At 42.9% G+C, this 19875-nt stretch overlaps 1 protein-coding gene across 2 annotated transcripts; it reads left to right on the top strand.

The window, feature by feature from the left end:
- The first annotated feature begins 700 nt into the window (after nucleotides 1-700).
- HSDL2 (hydroxysteroid dehydrogenase like 2) lies at nucleotides 701-18759 on the top strand. Of its 2 annotated transcripts, none has more exons than XM_074813025.1 (11): nucleotides 701-773; nucleotides 5692-5855; nucleotides 6291-6389; nucleotides 6512-6626; nucleotides 9074-9177; nucleotides 10133-10231; nucleotides 15097-15291; nucleotides 15766-15837; nucleotides 17163-17339; nucleotides 17884-18012; nucleotides 18454-18759. In XM_074813025.1, exons 1-11 carry the CDS (start codon nucleotides 757-759, stop codon nucleotides 18564-18566), a joined length of 1284 nt encoding a protein of 427 aa, XP_074669126.1. In that variant the 5' UTR covers nucleotides 701-756; the 3' UTR covers nucleotides 18567-18759. The 2 variants fall into 2 exon arrangements, with proteins under 2 accessions (XP_074669126.1, XP_074669127.1); XM_074813026.1 differs by lacking the exon at nucleotides 701-773 and adding an exon at nucleotides 1324-1349.
- The last annotated feature ends 1116 nt before the right edge of the window (nucleotides 18760-19875 follow it).

The raw sequence follows: 19875 nt of genomic DNA, 5'->3' as shown, positions 1-19875 counted from the left end.
CGATGGGCCAAAGGTGGAAGCTGGTGGAAGATCTGCCAAGCGCAGGGGCAGCACAGCGAGGGCAGGAGGAGGTCAGAGCCTCCGTCAGGCCCCAGAGGGAGAGGGAGATGATGTGGGAAGAGTTATGCGCAGATGTGTCGGTGCAGGATTTGGAGGCGAGGGCCGACCTCAGGTACCGTGAAGTAAGAGAGGGACAAGGGGAGGAGGTGAAGGAGGGGACAGGTATGGTTGGGCGAGCAGAAGACAGACGATCCTGCCACAGGCATTGTGATGAACTGGCGAGGCAGAAGGTGAGAGGGAGGCAAAGCTCCAGTGTTTCGAGCAGGACTGGGAACGGAGGTCAGCTTGAAGCAACATGGAACCCAAGGATGTTGGAAAGCACTCGACTCTGCTTTTTTTCATCCCGTGTAGGCCCCAATCTGCTCTCGGGCTGGCCTAAATCCGCGACCAGGCCCCCTGCTCTACTCACAGCCTCCCTCACGCAGCCGGGCGCGCTGCTTCCCCAGCCCCGCCTGTACCCAGGGGCCGCCTCCCGCGGCCGGCAGAACCCGGGGGCCGCGGCTCAGCCCCCGCCGGCCCCGAACATGCCAGGGCGGCCGGCAGAGGGGGGCGGCCGGCAGAGGGGGGCGGCCGGCAGAGGGGGGCGGCCCTTCCCCTCTGCTCCGCCCCTCTTCGCCGCGGCGGCTGCGCGAAGCGCGGCGGCCCCAGCGCCCTTCCCGCCCGCGCCCCGCCCCGGGCGGCCCGTTGCGCGCCGCCATGCTGCCCAACACGGGGTAAGCCGCCGCAGCCCTCCCCTCTCCTTCCGCGGTCCCCCCGCCGGCGCAGACACCCTGCTCCCCTCGCCCTACGCCGCCGCGTTCCGCTCCTCCGGCGGCGGGCAAAGCGGCGGGGCCGGGGGCGAGGCTGAAGGAGGAGCAGTGGCTCCCGGCCGCTGGAGGCCCCTCGGGGCGGGGGGCGAGGTGGGCTTCGGCCGGCGGCTGTCGTGGTGCCGAGGTGGTTTGGTGGACGCTCGCCGCGCCGCCGGGTTGCGTTCCCCTGGGGCGGGTCACGCAGGAGAGCGCTTCTGTGAAAGTGAATTCTTGTCCCGGACGGTACGAACGCGGCCGCAGTGACTGGCTTCCCCGCCTGGGGGCAGCGCTGCCCTCCCCACAGGCTGCTCGCCACCCGGGCTAGGCCTGGGGGTGGCCTCGCTCGCCGCCCTCTGCCCTCGCCGTGCTGCCCCTGCGCTTGGCAGATCTTCCACGAGCTTCCACCTTTGGCCCGTTGTTCCCCGCTTCAGCTTTCACGCAGAGACCCTGCGCAACACCATGAGAGGGATTCGGGTTGCCCAGTGAGCTGATGCCAGAGGGGTAAATTGCTCGGTGGGGCTGAACCCGCTGTAAGAATTGAGACAGATGGTTTTATTGACTTCAACAGAAATGCGATTAAGCCACAAGCAGATGTGCTGGTCCTTGTGTGTTGATGTAATGACAGCTGTTGTTTTACTGTCCCGCCAGCCGTGGGGTCACCTGCCTGTGCTTGAGCAAGGTGTGGTAATATCGGTCTGGGTGGAGGAGTTTCCCCATAGCAGAGAGGTTGGAAACAAGTCCAGGACATAAGCGGGCAGGTGGGGGCGGGCAGAGGCCATGGAAATCTTTGTGAGGATCATTAGTCACTGTTCTTGAGCGGAGGGTTTTGCAGTGAAAACAGTTATTGGAGAACTTTAATCTAAACTGGGTAGCATATTTGTAATTTTATATATATTAAACTATTCTTCTCTCTCACTTAATCCAAGCCCATACTTTCTTACCTGGCAATGACATTTTTTTGTAGTATAGGATCTTAATTTAGAGACATTTTCTGCCTTTCTTCAGAGCCAGCACTGCTAAACAGCTGGGAAGATATGTTGGTATTATTTGTTCCTGTATGTTATAAACAGGATTATTCATTAAATTTCTAATGTGTGTGTAAGCAAGCTGTAAAAAGTGTCCTTGACATGACCTGCAGGTTTCTGTATGAGTAGTCCTGATGAGAAAAGAACCTATCTTATTTTTTTCAAGATCCTGGAGACTGCAGGGCACAGCAGTGAATTTGACATTTTCTATCTTATTACCAGAATTCGACTGCGATGGAAGCAATAAAGATGTAACAACACAGGTCATAAGCAATTTTAGTCAAGCACATGCTTTAAACATTTATAAACTACTGGACTGCTAAGTGAATTAAGAAGTAAATGCAAAGCCTTGCAAGCTTCTCAGCTTGCTTATCAGAACAAAATGTTCTAAATTCTGATAAGTTATTTTGGGGACACTGAATAAACATTTCAAGAGGTTGGTGCATCTGGCTTTGTAGATGCTGTCCACCAGAGGATAAATGAAACTTCTTGAGTGAGACACAGAAGTGTGTCTTAGAAGTAAGTCAAGAAAGAAGCAAGTCAAGAAAGAAGCAAGAATGATTTAAAAAAAAAAAAACATAAAAGGAATGTGAGAGTATCAAGTCAGCTCAGTGTTTCAGAGGAGATGAAGTGAAAATGAATTTTTCTTGTTGGTAGGGGTTTGCTTATTTTGGTGAGCACTATTTCTGTGGGCTGTAGGGACAGAACTTGAGATTGTGGGGCCAGAATTGAAGGAAGGAAGCTCCAGAGAGCGCATGTAGTCAGTGGTGATTGTAAGCCTAGGGAGAAAAAGGAGGTTTATGTAGGCTGGTGGTGCAGTTGTGCTGAGAAAAAAGAAGACCTGAGGGTGATGGCCAGTGTAGAAAAGGTTGGAGGGGAAAACTAGAGAGTGTAACCGGAATGGATAGTATATGTTTTCTGACATTTTGAGTAGAATAATAATTTGGGGAAAGGAATTGAATCTGTGGCTGGGACTCTTCCAGATTGGATCATTGGCTAATTCAGGTTGGAAGGACCCTTGAGAGGTCTCCAGGCCAACCTTTTGCTGAAAGCCAGGTCAGTTAGGAGATCAGACAGAACTGCTCAGGTTGCTGTCCATTTGGATTTTGAAAACCTCCAAGGCTGCAAACATCTCAGTTCCCTGCTCTGTTTCTGACTGTTGTCTTGGGGAGGACAGTCTGAACCCCTTCAGTCTGAACCTTTACTTTCAGTTTGAAAGGGCCTGCAGTCTCTCATCCTGCTGTGCTGTACCATAGCATGTATGCTTGGCTCCATCTCATCTATCACTGCATAGGTATTGTGGGGGTTTGCTGCTAGGTCCCCCCCGCCCCAGCTGTTCTCCAGGCTGAACTGGCCCTCTCACACAAGTGCTGAGCCTTCAGCCATCTCTGTCTCACTTCGTGGAACTTGCTCCCATTTGTCAACACATACCTTCTCTTGAGGGACCCAAAACTCATCACAGGATATAAGTGTGGTCTCATGAGTGCCAAACAGAGGGGCATAACCCCTTCCCTCAATCATGTGGTTATGGTGTTCTTGTAGCCCAGGATGCAGCTGGCCTCTGTTGCCAGGCACACTGCCGGCTCATGCGCAGCTTGCTCTCTGCCAGGTCCCTCAGGACCTTTACAGGAGAGTGCTCTCTGGCCATTCAGCCCCCCAGCCTGTGTCGTTGCAGGGACTTTTTCTTCCCAGGTGCGGAACTATGTATCTGTCCTTGTAGAATCTCATGTGGCTCCTCTTCATCTAGCTTGTTGGGGACCCTCTTTATAGCAGCCCAGTCCTCAAGCTTGTGAGGGGTTGTTGTCTAACCCCAGGTCATTTTATCATCTCCTTCAGGTTGCTGATAAAGATGTTGAACAGGACTGGTCCAGGAGCAGAAGTGGTACCCCAGTTGGTACCGGTCTCTGGACAGAGTATGACTTACTAACCAACACCCTCTGAGCCTGATCAACCAACTAGTTTTTTACCCGTCAAGTTGTGCACCCATCCAGACCATAATATCTTAAATTGGATGCAAAAATATTGTGAGATGGCATTGAAAACCTTGCTTTCACCACCCCATTGAGCAAAGGGCCTGCTTTCACTACCAGTGTAGCAGCAGAACCCCCCGTGCCCTCAATGTCATTCACAAGCCTCAGCTGTGGGTGAACTTTGGTTTTCCTGACACCACCCCCCAAGCCCAGATGATATTTCTGATTCCTCATTTGTGGCCTGTCCTTGCTTCTGATCCCCATATGACACCTTTGTACGTGGGAGCTGAGTCATGAGTTCCCTGTGTAGCCATGCTGGTCTCCTGGTACATCTAGTTGTCTTCTTGAATGGACCACTCTTGCCCCTGGGGGGGGCTTAAAGCCCTGCCAGCTTTCCTCAGATTCTTTCTCCTGAAGAGCTGCCTCTTGCTGGAATCCATTTACATCTTCCCTGCCTAAGGTGGAGTCTGCTGACCTCATATTGGCTGGGTAGAAAGTCGGATTCTGGCGTTATTTGACTGAGTTTTACAGTCTGACTATGTATTCCACAGATGGCCTTCCCTCACTGTGTGTGTGACTCTACTCTTGGCAGCACGTTTTTTGTGATTTGCTGTGCTGTTTTGAGATTATTCTTCCTGTGCCCCTCTATGACCTAGTTTTGCAGAGGAAAGCTGTTTGAAATGGCACCTGCAGGGCTTCATTGGCTTCCTGGAACCCCACAGATGCCACTATAGGGGAAGAGCCCTCCCTGCCCCATCCCAGTTTTCTGCTTTCTGAAAGTAAACAACCTCCTAGAGAGTGTTTTGGAGAGGGGTGCTCTGAGACTGGAGGGAAAACAAGACCTGGAGAAACAGTAGTAAGTCAAGTCTGGCCCGGACTGACAGGAAGATTAATGCGAGCTTGGGGGCTGGTGTGTAACATTTGTGATGTGAATGAAAAGTGGAGTTGCTGTAGCACATAGTTCATGTGCATTCTCTAACTGGGTTGAAAACTTGGCCCTCTTGGTATTTTCCACAGAGTTATGGAAAGCAACACAAGCTTTATGCAGTACACTGAAATCCACATTCCTTCATATGGAAAACCTGTGGTCTAAGAGGCTTTATTGTCAAATATACTTTAAACTGGAGTTGATCTTTTCCTCTTACAAAAATTCAGTGACATTGTTTGTGTAAGCCAGACATCTTTCTGACACTCTAAAACTTGGTAGTTTCTCCAGAGGTTTTGATTGGACCCATTTTTGGGGGGGACCTATTGAATTAAAGGTAGTTACTGGGAAACTGTTGAGTTTAGCGTAAAACACTTAAGAAAAATAATTGCCATTTCTGAAAATCAAGTTTTTGGTGCTTGCATGTGGCACCCTGCATTGTCATTATGGTTCTGGACTTGAACTTTATACCATGTTGAGGCAGCAGGTTTTTTGTGTTTAAAGGGCTGTGACTAGTAAATTACAAGGAGCTGTGTAGGTGTGTTATCTCATTAGAAACTGGCATTTTGTTTTTACAACATTATCCTTTTCCATTGTTGGAGAAGGTGGCAGCTCTGTTGTAAACAGTGTGTTGGATCACTTTACAAAAATGGGGAAATGTAATTGGGTGACCTGTGTAAGCTTTATGCTTTGTAGTGTTTGCAAGCTTGGAGAGAGTGGTCTTACCTTTGGTGGTACTGTACTTTGCTGTAGCCATTTCTTTTATAATTAGGGGCTGCTTTCTTAGTAAAATGATGAAGGCACTTGTCTGGTTGAGAGACTGTGCTAATTACTTTTGCCCTTAAAGAGTGCTAAACGTCAGTGATTTACATGTTTTGCTTTGTTCTCCCTCTTCTTTACCCTCCATTTCCCTTCACCTTTAGGAAACTAGCAGGATGCACTCTCTTCATCACGGGTGCAAGCCGGGGCATTGGTAAAGCCATTGCTTTGAAAGCTGCTAAGGATGGTGCAAACATTGTGATAGCTGCCAAGACAGCTGAGCCTCATCGTACTCTTCCAGGGACTATCTACACTGCTGCAGCAGAGAGTAAGTTGTAATAAGTAAGGGTGGGCTTCAGGTGCTGGGCTGGGTGTATGCAATAGCTTAATTGTCATACCTGAGTGGAAAACTGCACAGGCTCTCTTAGCTCCAATTCGCATTTAGTAAAGTAAGCTTAGTGCTTTTCTTGCCTCCCAGGAATGCTGGGAGGTATCAAAATATTACTGTAATGAAGTTGTGTATGTGTAAAGATGTGGAAATGCTATGTTAATTTGGGTTGTATGTGTGTACCATACACATTCTCAGTGTTAGGATTTGATTTTGGCTTCCCTGTTCTTTATGCAATGTGTAGAAAGGTCGCCATTTGAGTGTGCAGTTCTCAATGCCTTCCTGAAGCATGTCACTGAATGAGAGATTCTCAGTAGGTTCATGCTATTTGTTCCGAGACCAAATTTCTAAATGTTTAATTTTTTAATTGTGCAGTTGAAGCAGCTGGAGGAAAGGCTTTGCCATGCGTCGTTAATGTGAGGGAAGAACAGCAAGTTATTGATGCTGTGGAGAAAGCTGTGAAGACTTTTGGAGGTATGCTAAGGTGTTGGGTAGAGGTTAACAGGCAGATTGTTAAAACAAAACCAGAAAAGAACAGCCTTTCTAATGTTTTTTGTCTTTAAATGCTAATACGAAATGGCTTATTTTAAAACCAGGGATTGATATTTTGGTGAACAATGCAAGCGCCATCTCTTTGACTGGCACTTTGGAAACAGAAACGAAGAAGGTCAATCTTATGATGGAAGTCAATGTACGAGGAACCTACCTTACGTAAGTGCTGAGAGAAGGAAGCAAAGTAATTGTAACAAAATGTAACATTGTAACAAAATGTTATCTCAGTTTTTCTGAGAAATTGTGTAGCTGTCTTGCTGCCCTAGAGTTGAAGTGCAAGTATTCTACATGTGCTTGCAGGAAATTGTTATTGTTATTGGACAACTGATTTGAAATTAATATTTGCAAGGATTGATTGCAAGTTGGAGTAAACAGGAACCTTATTACTGTAGTCATTAAACGTTCACAAGCCCCTCCATGCAGGTAGGAGGCAGAAACCAGTTTATTTCAGACAGAGCTCCAGCTTGGCTTTGATAAATACTGTCTGTTCTTTCATTTCAGGCAAAATGACTAACTCTTGCATGCATCAAGTACGTCTTTTTTGTCAGCTTCCTTCTCATAAGCTTCTTTCTCACCTTTAGAGACATTATATAACTTAGTACAGTTGAAACAGAAATGTAAAGATGTACCTTAACAATGTAAAGTGTTCTTCACCTACTTTCAGTGTATCAATTCTATATAAATTAATATAACAAGACTTGATTTCATAATTTCTGTGGTCCTTATTTTGTTCATTTTTTGGAAATGGATTCAGCAGGTGGAATCAGATTTATGGGATGTCATTTAAAGCTGCTCTGTTTTAAGAGAAAAACTTTTATTTTGATGGGGCTGTGTTTAAAAAAAAATGCCCTTAAGATGATGCAGATTCTCTAAATTCAGTTATTGCCTGATGTGATCAGGAACTTCTGTATCGAAGCTTTATCTAGAATAGTGTCTGTTGTTCTCCTTTGTGCAGATGAAACTAGTTATCAGATATTATGATTATATTCCTTAATGTTCTTTTGCTAAGAATCAGTGAAGGGATTTTCTATTAAAATAATGTAAAGACACACATGAATAGCAGCTTTCTGAATTAGAGAGACATGTGCACAGCATGGAGATAGCATGGAGAGAAGACGGTGGAAGAAAGAAAGACTGCTTGCAAAGTGGGATTTCTGTGCTTCCACCCTGTGATGTCTGCTTTTGAAAGGCTGTAAATGTAAGTGGTTTTGCACTCAGAAAGGAAAGTTGGTTTTGGAGCTTGGCATTCCAGAAAACACTCTGTGGATATCTCTTGCTAAATTTCTGGGTTCCACTGTATTGCCAGTGGCAAGCTTTGTTTCCCCCTCACCACCCAACAGCAACAATTCTTGATGGTACATCTAGCTATTCCAAATTAATGGAGAATTCTTAGTCATCTTTCCTTTGGGTGTTACTCTGCCTTAAAAAGATTAAAAAGCAGATTCTGTAAATGGAAGAGCATTTGAAATATTAGGGCCTCTCAAGGGAAGTTACAAATGGTCTTTGTCATTGCTATTATAACTGTCAATTGGGAAGACCTACTTAAGCATTTTAGCCTTTTCTTCCCCTTGCTTTGTATGTTGCTTCTGTTTGTAATTTGTAGAGATCTGTTTTCAATTTAATATTCAGAAAGTTAAAAAGCTAGAAAAAAGATGGTGTGGACTTTTTGTCTGTGGAGGGGTAGGGAGGATGTCCCATTTTATGGAGTATACCCATTGACATATTCTTGGGTCCTGTGTATTAAGAAGTGGAGACATCTGATAGTGAAGCTCGCAGACTGCCACTGAAAAGAGTTGAGACGCCAGGACATTTAAGCGGGTGATAAATTATTTACTTTACTACTTTGATGATTTTGCAATTGAAGGTGTCCCTTCTGTGGCTGACAGTATGCATAGGTCCTGTTGAAATGTGTGAATAAGTAGGTTGGTAGTATAGTCCACTGTGGTACTGTTCCCTGTGAAGCTTGTTTAAAAATTATCCAGTGGAGATCAAATGTAAACATGTACCCTAGTGCTAGAAGTGAAGTCAAATGATGGTTTCTATGAAGTAAAAGTAATGGTTTACAGATACGTGTAAATTCTTAAGTTGAATGAAGTAGTGACTCTTCCAGTCAGCAGAGAATAGGTTTTCAGTTTTGCTTGGAATATTTGTAATAGCCTTTCACTCAACAGTATTATTTCTTTAACATGGTTTTAAAGAAGAAATAGGTATGGGATCAGAAGAGAAAATATTTACAACTAAATGATACTCTCTGCACTTGTTGCACTTGTTGCCTCACAGTGTTTTGTTGCCCTACCAGAACTATTACAAGGAGATTATGGCTTCTGAGCATCTGAAAAATCAGCTTTGGGAGATGCTGCTGCACTATTTGGAGAATGTGGTTCTGTTATCAGGAATGAATACTAGGCCTGAGATAAGTGAGCTAGGACAGATTTTAGTTTCTTTTGTTCTTTATATCAATTTAATAATTGATAAAGGGCAGGGTCCCAGCTTAGTGTTAGACTTTTATGAAAATGAAAATACTGGTCTGCTAGTATGGCTTTAACGGTAATTATAGGTGTTCCATAAAATAAGAGGTGACTGATTTGTCTGAATCTGTCTTTCAGGTCTAAAACATGCCTTCCCCACTTGAGGAAGAGTAGGAACCCCCATATCCTGAACCTCAGCCCTCCTATGAATCTGAATCCCATGTGGTTCAAAAATCACTGTGGTGAGTAGCATTGAGAGTCATTGTTGTTATTTTTTGAGAACCATGTGAATATGTGGTGAAATATGCAGGAGTGCCAGCCCAGAGTGCCAGATCTTGTATCTTTAGCACTATATACAAACTGGCACTAATGGTTCCCCAGAGTCTTTTGTACCTAACCTAAAAGAAATTGTTTTGTGGGAAAATGTAGTGCAGGTTTCATAGCCTAATACATCCTTTATGTTTACAAGAATGTTTTCAAGGTAAGAGTCTGTGCTTTTTCATGGGAATCCTTAAGACTACAAAATATTTTCTGTTCCAAATAGAGATTGAAACCCAAACCCTATTTTCTTACCAATTCACCTTCACATTTGATTTAATAGAGATAAAGCTCAATGTTGTCTTTTAAAATGGAAATTAATTTTGAGGTGGGAAAGGGACCCCATTTTGTCTTGAGGTTAATGTTGCTCATTTTAAAATTGTAAAAAAACCTTTCAATATTGGACTGTTGTCATGTTAAACTCGTCCAGCAAGTCCCAGTTCTTTCCCCAAAAGTTTCCCTTCTCAAAATAGGTAGATGATGAGGATTTAGAATTTCCTTTTCTATTTTTTTTGTCCCCTTTTTGTTTTCTGCAGAATACTAGTTTGGTTGCATAGTATACCTTAGGTCTCTTGAAAAAATTGAGCACTCTTGTCATGCTGTGTATAAAAAGCACAACAAAACCACCATATAGCTAGGCTTCAGTCACTGTTTTTGTCAAAACATGTAGCTCTCATTTGTAATGTACAGATGGCAAACTACAGTTTGTATCTGCTGGGGGTGGTGGGGAGAAGGGAGAGATTTTGACTCTAGGAAGATACTGGTTTCTCCCCAAAAAATTTTCCTTATGAACAAATCATTTGGTTTTACTTTCCTTCATAATTAAAGTTCTGTTGATAGAGTGTAAATTTTTATCTTTTTTTCTACTTCTTGTCTTAGCTTATACCATTTCTAAATATGGGATGTCCATGTGTGTCTTGGGAATGGCAGAAGAATTTAGAGGAGAAGTTGCTGTCAATGCTTTGTGGCCTAAAACAGGTGATTTATTTTTTTTAATGATACTAAAATAATGACTTTCTGTATTTTTTTCTTCTATGGCCTGTTTTATTTGACTTTGAATATATTTTAGACTTCTTCTGGAATTGATTCAGGAGACCAAGCAGTTCTTTTGCATATTCTTTGTTCTTCCTTCATGGTGATAGTTCTCATTCCTAGATCCCACTAGACTGTTGCCACTGTGATCCAAACTCATCTTCAGCTAGTTTGCAACCCACTCAACCCTTTCAGGTGGCTGAAGCATCTGTGTGGTATTTGGCTTGTCTGTGCTCTTTCTCATGCACCCAGAGTTTTGGTTTGGACAGAATCACAAAAGTATTAGCATGCTTTCATTAGTAGGTATTAAATGCCTGTGCATGTAGTACTATTTAGAATTCCTTGCTAAATTGCCAGAGTGTGGATGGAACTGACAAGATATATATCTCTGTAAATGCAGAAATAATTAAAAAAACCCCTTTTTCCTAGAAGTTTTGGCGCAGCAGGCCAACAAATGATTGTTCACAGAACCTTCTGCTTGCTTGCATAGGAAATTAAAGAGCTCTGTGAAAGAAAAACAACTCAGTGCTCCCACATTGTATTAACTTCAGTTTGTTGTCTGTGGGTCAGTGAGGATCAGGGCTGCTGTTGGAGGTCTGGTCAGCTGTTTGCCAAAGAGGCCTGTCTATTCACCCCAAATACAACTATGTGCAGAAATAATACTGATGTTAAAATCAGTAAAGACAGTGGGTAATGCTGCCCTTTAATGGTGTGAGCTCATTCATTGTGTTATGAAACATTACAACAGAAGAGTTTATTCCCTTAACGAGTGGAGGGAGGGAAGAAGAAAGAGAAAATAAAAATATGAACTAAGATCCTCTTCTGGGACTAGTGGTGCGGTGTATGAAGTGTTTGTACTCAGACACTTTCCAACATCTTTCTGTTGGAAAACCCTTTTAACTGCTAGTGTGAACTAGGACTTTCTGATTTGCTTCCTCTAAAGTGAGGAATATGAGCAAAACTTAGTTATTTCAGACAAAATCAGCTGAGTTTCTTTGCACCTCCAGGTGATACTCAGTTGTTGGGTTAGTATGTCTGACAGACCTGGTCCTTTTTCATTGGTCTGGATGCTTGCATCGTAAATTCTCCCAGTAAATGGATGCCTCATAATTCTGCTCACACTATGAGTTTTATCCACAGAAATATTTTCATAAGGGATCGACTTTTTGAATGATAATTATATAATTATCATCACAAAATTGTACTATTTTGTGGAGGATAAGCTCTTCACCTTTGATGTACTGAAGACAACTGCACGTGTAATTTCAGGGTCTGGATTGCCTTCCTGGCAGTGGAGTGAAAGCTTATCTTTCAGGTTTTGGATCTCTATTGTATTTTTTTATTTCTGAAGGAGTTAGAGGAAACATGCACTTGTTTCCACATACTTGCTTCCTGAGTGCTCCAAGGAAACCTCAGAAAAGTTTCGATGGAGATTTCCCAGGATCTATCTTCGTTGTCTGGAATAGAGCCATGAAACTTGGTTCTTAAAGCCTTTAGCTCCCTAGACCTCATGCTCTTCCTACCTGGCTTGTCCCTAAAATGCCACTGCTAAATGGGTTTTATATCTCCTTGGAATCCTGTATGTAGGAGTAATTTGCAGAGTTGATCTTTTACCTACTATTTTGTGGTTTTTGGTCACTGACTGATTAAGCAGTGTAAACTGTGAGAGTTAGGGACAGTGAAAGAATTAATCCAGAGTATCTAATTCAGACAGAGAGGCATGGTATCAAGCTGCAGACAAGATTACTAATTTGACTTATTTTCTCATGCAAAAGGTCTTACAAGATTACCTGTGTCTTGTAAATTTCCACACTGCATAGGCACATTATGTGCACCCTCCACGGCTTTCTGATTCTTCAACACCTTCTCTCTATGATTCTGGATATGCTGGAGAAAACATCCACTACTATTGTGGAAATGAGTTGGTGGTTTTATGGGTCCCAACGTACTGTTGAAAGCTAAAGAATTCTTCCTGCAGAGACTAGCTGGTTATACTAGGTTTTTATTTTGTAATGTAGGTGTTTTCCCCCACCCATATGAATAATTTGACCTCTTGTTTTTCATGGCAAAGGAAGACAGAACCTGGGAGAATTTGTCCACCCACTCATGATGAAAAATTTTTCAGAGGGATGGCTAACTTTACAGGCAGAAGTTACATTAAGTCTTATGTTGCATAGCTGAATATATTATTTCTTTGCAGTGTTTGCATATGCTGTAGCACTCCAAATGTCAGTAATAGTACCAGTGTCCCAGATATGTTCTGGTATTAAAGGATGTCTGTGATGGTATTAACTACACTTCTACAAAATCTGACCTTCTTACTGGGGAGGAAACTCAAACCAAAGAAAGCAGTATCTTTCTTTTGTGCACTGGAGTGACACTGTGTCCTTGGTTACATATTTATACCTGCTAAAATAAGTAAGAGGGTAACACTGCAGAAGCTGGCACTTGTTATAGAGTGCAGCTAGTATCTGTTCCGCTCAGGAACCTGCAGAACATGAGGCTTGCAAGTGCAGGAAGATTCAGTTTACAAATGACAACACTATATTCTAATAAATGCTTTTTTTAATAAAGATTTCTCTCTGAGATGCTGCAAAGTAATTTAAAATGTCATTAAGCTTTCTGTAAAATCAAAGGTATGCAGACAGAGCTTGGTATTTACTGAATTCATCTTGCCCATTCAGTATAAGACTGTTAGAAACATTTGATGAGCTCTCAAAATTTGTATAAATCAGTGATGCCTCCATGAAAACTGATGTGCACTCAAGTATAAAAAAGAATAATAATATGCAAATTCTGCAGTACAAAAAATGTTCCTTCGAAAGGGTTATCTTCCAAAAGGAGAAAGTTAACTACTTTCATGTGATCACCTGAGAGATAGAGATACAGACTTACACAGTGTCTAAAATACACTCTGTGCAAAGTTCTTAATTAAAAAATCTACTATAATCTCTTACAAATGTGATTAGCCTCAGTGCTAGTATGGATGCCAGTGTCTTGTTGATTAGTTCAACTCTTTAAACATGTGAAAGTATGCTGGTAATAAGATGCCAGGAGCTCTTCATTTATCTAAAAGTGAAACAGACTACCAAAAGGGCAAGGAGCAATCCTATCACTAAGACTGTGTATGAATAGTAGAGTATCCTGGGACAGAACTGGAAGACTCTTTGTGTGCGTTAGAGGAAAACCAGCAGCACTCTGTATGAAATAGGTGGAATAATGTGCAGCCAGACTATTAGGCAGTACCTGCTTAAAACCTTTTTGCTTCAGTCTGTGCACATAGGCTTGCTGTGCTCGGAAGAATAATTGTAGACACTAACAGAGAATTGGCAGAGGCGTGAGCCAGAAAAAACGAACAGGTTAATGAATCCTCAGAATAGTGGAATATATTCAGGTCAACAAAACCTGGTAAATCTAATCAGAAAATTTGACAGAAATATTCTCTGAACTGTTGGTAGTTATTTAAAAAAAAAATAAATCTTGCAGGACAGGTTGAATTTCAGAGGATCAAAGAAAGGCAAATTTATTTCTTATCGTTAAAAATGAGAAAAAAGACCTAGGGAGACCTAGGTGTTTGTACAGTATATCTGCCACTTTTTTATTCAGGTGCATATTTATAGCAGTTCAGTTGAACTGAAAAAAAGAAGCTGCAGTTGGTCAAAGGTAAATGAAACCTAGGGGCTAATCCTCACCACAGAAGAGTAAAATAAGGGAGTCAACAAAGACATCTACCCACTCTTGCACTTTTCTAGAAAACGCTTACACAGGATCTCCCTGGCCAGCATTGAAGACTGAAGTCTTTTTTCCCAGTTCCTACTCTGGAAGGTGGATGATCCAGCTTAGATAGATGTGTCTTGCACAGTGCCTCTCCTTTGCTTTTTAAGGGATGTTGGGATCATTTCTGCATCAAAGCTGCTGTTACTTTCTGTAGCATGGAAGCACTGAAAGGAGGACAAAAGTGATTTAAAATCAAGTTTATCCTTCCACCTCCAGGATCTGCCAGCCCCAGGTGTAGGAGAGGATTTGCAAATCTGTCCCAAAACTTGGGGGCAGAGTGTTGAGTCTAGATGGGAAAAAGTCAGAAGCAGAACTGTATGAGGGGAAACCAGTTACATGGCAAATGTCAAAAGCTATGACCCAACAGCTTCTGTGTGGAACAGGATGAAAGAAAAATGGAATGGATACCTCAGCCTGGAAGAGCAAATTACAGACTTTGACTGGAACATGCCACAGTGTTAGTAGCTCCCTTGGGGGAAGCACAAAGGAGACTAATGGAATGGTGCAGAAGTTAGTAGAATTGGTTAATCAAGCAACCAGAAGCTTAGGAGATCTGGCTTCTATTCTTGGTTCTAACACAGCCTTTCTATGGAATATTGAACAAGTTATTTGAGCTTTTGCTATTTGGTTTGTCATTAACTTAGGAGAGACACTTTGGTATCTCGTGGGAGTTACTACAAGGATTTTCAGTGTGATAATTACCAAAGGAAATACCTCTTAATAACTGATGTATCATACATTCACTTTGAGAAAAATAGTTCTCCTGTTAGTTTTTCATTCCCCAAACAACCTGGAGAAAATGAATGGAGGGGGATGGGGCCACTGATAAAGGTATAGAGGGATGTAAGTGTCATAAAGTCCTGCCCATTATTCCACTGGTGCTTGTAGAGAATTATTTGTTGGTTGTTAGTATTTCACAGCTTTGTCTTCCTTTTTCACGAAAGGAAAACAAAAGTTTGTGTGCTTGCCAGACAAATGGGAATTTCATGTCACCAGTATTAAAGCTTTGTTTTCTTACTCTCCAAACATTATAGCCATACATACAGCTGCTATGGATATGCTTGGAGGACATGGAATAGAGAAACAGTGCAGGAAGACGGACATCCTTGCAGATGCTGCATATTGCATTTTAACAAAACCAAAAAGTTTCACTGGAAACTTCATTATTGATGAAGTTCTGCTGAGAGAAGAAGGAGTTAAGGATTTTGATGTTTATGCAATTGCACCAGGTAAAGCAGACCTTTAAGGTGACAAGTAAGTTGAGTAAGGAGGGAAGGCTGTATGGAGAATATTAATATAGTTCTGTTTTGAGGGGCCCTTAAATTAGTCTGTAAAAAGTTGCTTTGCCTCAGCTTTAAGAATGTGCCTTCCTGGAAAGCACATGCGTCAAGTCCACTGAGGATGTAATTGTCAAGTGCCTGTTAGATTAAAAAAATTTTTCTTTACTGAAAAGAAAATGTACCTGCACTGTAGGTACATATATTACTATTTACCAGCTAGTGAGATAAATTGTATTTTTTTTTTCTTCAGAAACTTTTAAGAAGCTTCTAGGTCAGATTTTAAATGAACTAAACTCTGAACATGTTATTTTATGCTATGTCTTTCCTTCTTACAAACTTGGCTGTAATTTTATAGGAATTGTTTTACTGTTTGTGTTGTCCAGGTTTACTTGGATTTACTATTACATTTTTCCTCCCTTTTAGGTCACCCGCTGATGCCTGACTTCTTCTTGGATGTTGAAACTGATGTGACAGCCAGGAAACAAGAACGAAATGGTAGGGAAAGCACTGTGTGTAAAAGTTGATAATTTCTGATGGTAATGAATGCCCTCTCTATTTTAAGTGTTTTTTTCTTTTCTCCCAAGAGCTCAGATTCCACTCAAGTTATTTAGCAAAACCGTTTTTCTCATTTGGAGGGTATGATTTATGGAAGTGACAGTGCTTAAAGCTAGGGAAAGAATGTTCACACCTGTAGGGCTTTCATGATATAAAATCAGTGCTTTATTTTGAAGAATTCTTTTTTAACCATCTGAATTGTGGTAGTATGAAGGTCACAGGTAAATACTGCTGGAAAAAGAAATTAAATAGCAAGGAGCACATTTTGCAGGAGTGTTTCAGTTGCATTGGTGAATTTATACATAAGAACACAATGTAGAGCCTCCATTGCTTCTTAGATGAAACTTGCACATTTTACACAATTTAAATATCTATTAGATGAACTGGAGAAATTTTTGGTTTTAGAAAAGTGTCAGGTTTGCTTTTTCAGAATTAGTGTTTCAATTTGGAGGACAACTAAGAATGTTAAACAGGTTTCATAAGAGTGCTGAAATAGGGAAAAGAGAAGAGCAGAGGAGACAAAGGTTGAGCAGAGTGCCTTTCCTTTGAAAAAAACATTTGAGCAATCACACTAGGACTATTCTGCCAGGGATGGATGGTGTTAGTTCCCTGGGCCTCACAATGCTGGTTATTTAGTAGGGACTGACAGAATAGACACCTAAGAGACTTCCTACAACATTTTTAGGGGCTGTTCAACCGGATCAGCCTTGTAAATTGCAAGTGCGGTACTTCATTGTTAGATGTACATGTTCACTGCAGTGTAATAAAATGCTGATTAAAGCAGTGAATTGGTTTACAGCTTAGAAGCCTTTGCAGAAAAATTAATGAAAATATCCACGTTCTTAGCAAGATGGACAAGACAGAAGTATTTTGAGGTGAAAGTGTTGTTTATTAAGACACTGATTTGTTTTTTGTGAGTGCTGTCAGGAGTGTATAGATTGCGTTAGAAAACAATGTGCTGTGTAAGCCTTTGTAATGAACTGGGAATGGTCAGAATTAGAATTCTTCTGTGGTTCTAATTTCACTTTTCTTTTGACGTATTAGGAAGTGAAATATATTGCAGAATTACCTTTAGTGCTGTACACCTGTTCAGATTCCCAGGTGCAAAAAATGTCTTTTATCGGCATTAATACTGAAATGGGAATATAATAATTTTCCCTACTGTGAAGCATAAATCTTTTCAAACAGAGTTCTCTATGCATGTTTCTACATGCAATTTTGAAGTGTTTTGCAGTTGAAAGAGAAAAATAATCTCTTTCTTGTAGGTGCTTCCCAAGCATTCAAAGAGGAGAAGAAATTAAGCAGCTCTCAGCATGAAGGACCAGAATCTGCTCCAGCCAAGCCATTGAGTCCTGTTGCAGAAACATTCAGAGTTATTCAGGAAGCCATGAGTGAAGAGTATGTGAGAAGTACTCAGGGTGTCTTTCAGTTTGAATTATCGGGTAAGGCCATCACTTGTAAAAGCTGCACACACTCACTAGCAAAAGGCACTCGATGTTTTCCAAGAACCACTCACCTTTCCAAGCTGATGCCGAAACAGAGCACCCTTTGTTCCATCCTGTGTGATGCTCCTTCTCAGGACCAGCTTCAGCGCGTGCAGGAGGCTGCTGCCACTGCTGGCCTACGCGGGCAGGCTTTGCCAGCGCGCCGGCCCTACGGCCCAGGCTTAGCGTGGCACCAGGCAGGCAGGGGTGCTCGCAGGGTCGCGATAAAAGCGCCAGCTGCCCCCAGCCCTGTCAGCAAAGCGCTGTCTTCGGGCCCTTCTGCCCGTGTCCCCGACACGTGGTGCTGCGGGGCATCTGCCAGAGGCCGGCTTTGCGTGCCCGCAGAACGTGGGGCAAGTGGTAACTTCCTGCAGAGCACCGCCAGCGCATGTAGTGCCACATAACTGCTCCGGACGGACCCGGCAGCGGCCACCTGAGAGGGGGAGTAGGGAGGGCACCGCGCTCTTTGCTGCCTTGTCACCTCTGCTCACTGTCCGTTCAGGTGACGAAGGAGGCACTTGGTATATTGACCTGAAAACCAAGGGTGGGAGCGCTGGTTTTGGAAAGCCTTCTGTGACGGCTGATGTGGTTATGAGCATGTCGAGTGCCGACTTTGTGAAGATGTTCACAGGTGAGCGACAAAGGCATTCGCCAGGACGGGCACAGGTACTGGTGCCCAGAAAACCTGCTGCTGATGGGCGGATAGACGGCCTCCTCGCTTTGTGATCCTGGGATGGGGGAGCTTTTGGCACTGTGGCTCAAGTGGGAGTGTAGGCTAGAACTCCTTGGGTTTTTCTGAACTCTTCCGTGAACAGGAGGAGCACAAGAGCTTCTAAATATTAAATAGGTATTGAAATCCTATCAGCGAGTGTAGCTTCAGAAAGAATCCAGTCAAGCTGCTGGACTTCTGTTCTGCACATCTGAACTGCGTTCCCTAAATATGCACTGCTTTTACAGCAAAACTTGGTAGCAATATAGCTGCTAGGTCTCACTGCAGTGGCATTATATTTTCCTGTGTGCAGGCTGTCTCCAGTTCCTTTTCATGTTCTGATGGTTCCATTTTTTTTTTTAGGTAAACTGAAGCCAACCCTGGCCTTCATGTCAGGAAAATTAAGGATTAAAGGTAACATGACACTAGCAATAAAGCTCGAGAAGATGCTGACACAGCTTAACTCTAAACTGTGAGGAGAAACTTTTACTAGCAAAACAGTGGCCTTTCTTATATAACTGTGATGCTGATTTAAAATGGTAGTCGTGATTTTTCTCTGATGCATTATAATAAGTATGGATAAAATGTGAGATTTTTAGAGAAGAAATAACTGGCTGATTAAGAGAATGTGTTCATCTGTGATTAAATGAATTCCTTTTCAAGAATACATGTAGGAGTTTGCAGGTGTTTTCTTTACTTCTGCTCCTCTGGTTCAATGCAGAACACCTGAAGTGAGTTTTTTCCCACATAGTTGCTTGCACACATGTACCATAAAAAAGATGAGGCGAGCAAGTGTCACCCTACAGATCTGTTTCTTTGATAGAAGTGCCATGCAGGGATTCCTGAGCTGGTTTAGACAAGGAGGCAATATGGTCAGCTTAGCAGAGCCCTAATTACCCCTGGTAAATGAATATCTCATTAATTGTTTTTTTTTGCTTTCCTGAGTTTATTACCTACACTAGTTCTCATACCTCTGTACTGCACCGAGTTAGGCTATGCAGACATGAGTGATGCACAAGTTTTCATTTTGTGCAAAGGTACACATGCATGCACGCTCCCCTGTCCCTGACTGCCACAGGCAAGGTGCTGCCTCCCACAGTACCTTTGTGTAGCATTATGAGGATTAACCTACATCACTGCAGCCAGCCACTTCCCCTTCCCTTCCTTTGGCTGGTAAAGGCTGAAGCTCACTAGTAAAAGCATGCATGTCCCTACTCTGTACAAATACAACTTTGTGTGATAGCCTCTGCAAAGCCAGGTGCACCCAACTCTTAAAATATGTATTCAGTGCCCCCAAAAGAACTTACCAGAATCTAGAACATTTTACTCTGCTAAGCAAGCCGAGAAGCTTGCGAGACTTAGGATTTATTTCTTAATTCACTTAGCAGTCCAGTAGTTTACAAGTTTTTAAAGCACGTGCTTGTCTAAAATTGCTTATGACCTGTGTTGTGAAGGTTGCATCTTTATTGCTTCCATCGCAGTTGAATTCTGGTAATAAGATAGAAAATGTCAAATTCACCACTGTGCCCTGCAGTCTCAGGGATCTTGAAAAAAATGAAGATAGGTTCCTTTCTCACCAGGCACGAGGGGCTGGGTGTGCAGCGGGAGGAGGTGGCCTACCCGTGTTGGGCAGCACGGCAGCAGGGGTGAGGGCCGCCCCAGTGGGAGCGGGCAGCACTGTTGGGCTGTGTGGCTGCTCCCAGTACAGCACCCACACTGGGCTGTGCTCAGCAGCATGCTCATCCCCACTGGGCAGCAAGCTGTGCTCGGTTGAGCCACCAGCAT

The sequence above is a fragment of the Strix aluco genome, chromosome Z, assembly GCF_031877795.1.
Source record: "Strix aluco isolate bStrAlu1 chromosome Z, bStrAlu1.hap1, whole genome shotgun sequence".
In the NCBI taxonomy this organism is placed as follows: Eukaryota; Metazoa; Chordata; class Aves; order Strigiformes; family Strigidae; genus Strix; species Strix aluco.
The sequence above is the reverse complement of the archived record's forward strand: the minus strand, read 5'-3'. Positions and strand labels throughout refer to the sequence as shown.

Coding starts and splice junctions, on each gene's coding strand:
- HSDL2 (XM_074813025.1), top strand. Junction 6,390..6,511: donor AGCTGTGAAGACTTTTGGAG/GTATGCTAAGGT, acceptor TTTTAAAACCAG/GGATTGATATTTTGGTGAAC. Junction 10,232..15,096: donor TGCTTTGTGGCCTAAAACAG/GTGATTTATTTT, acceptor CAAACATTATAG/CCATACATACAGCTGCTATG.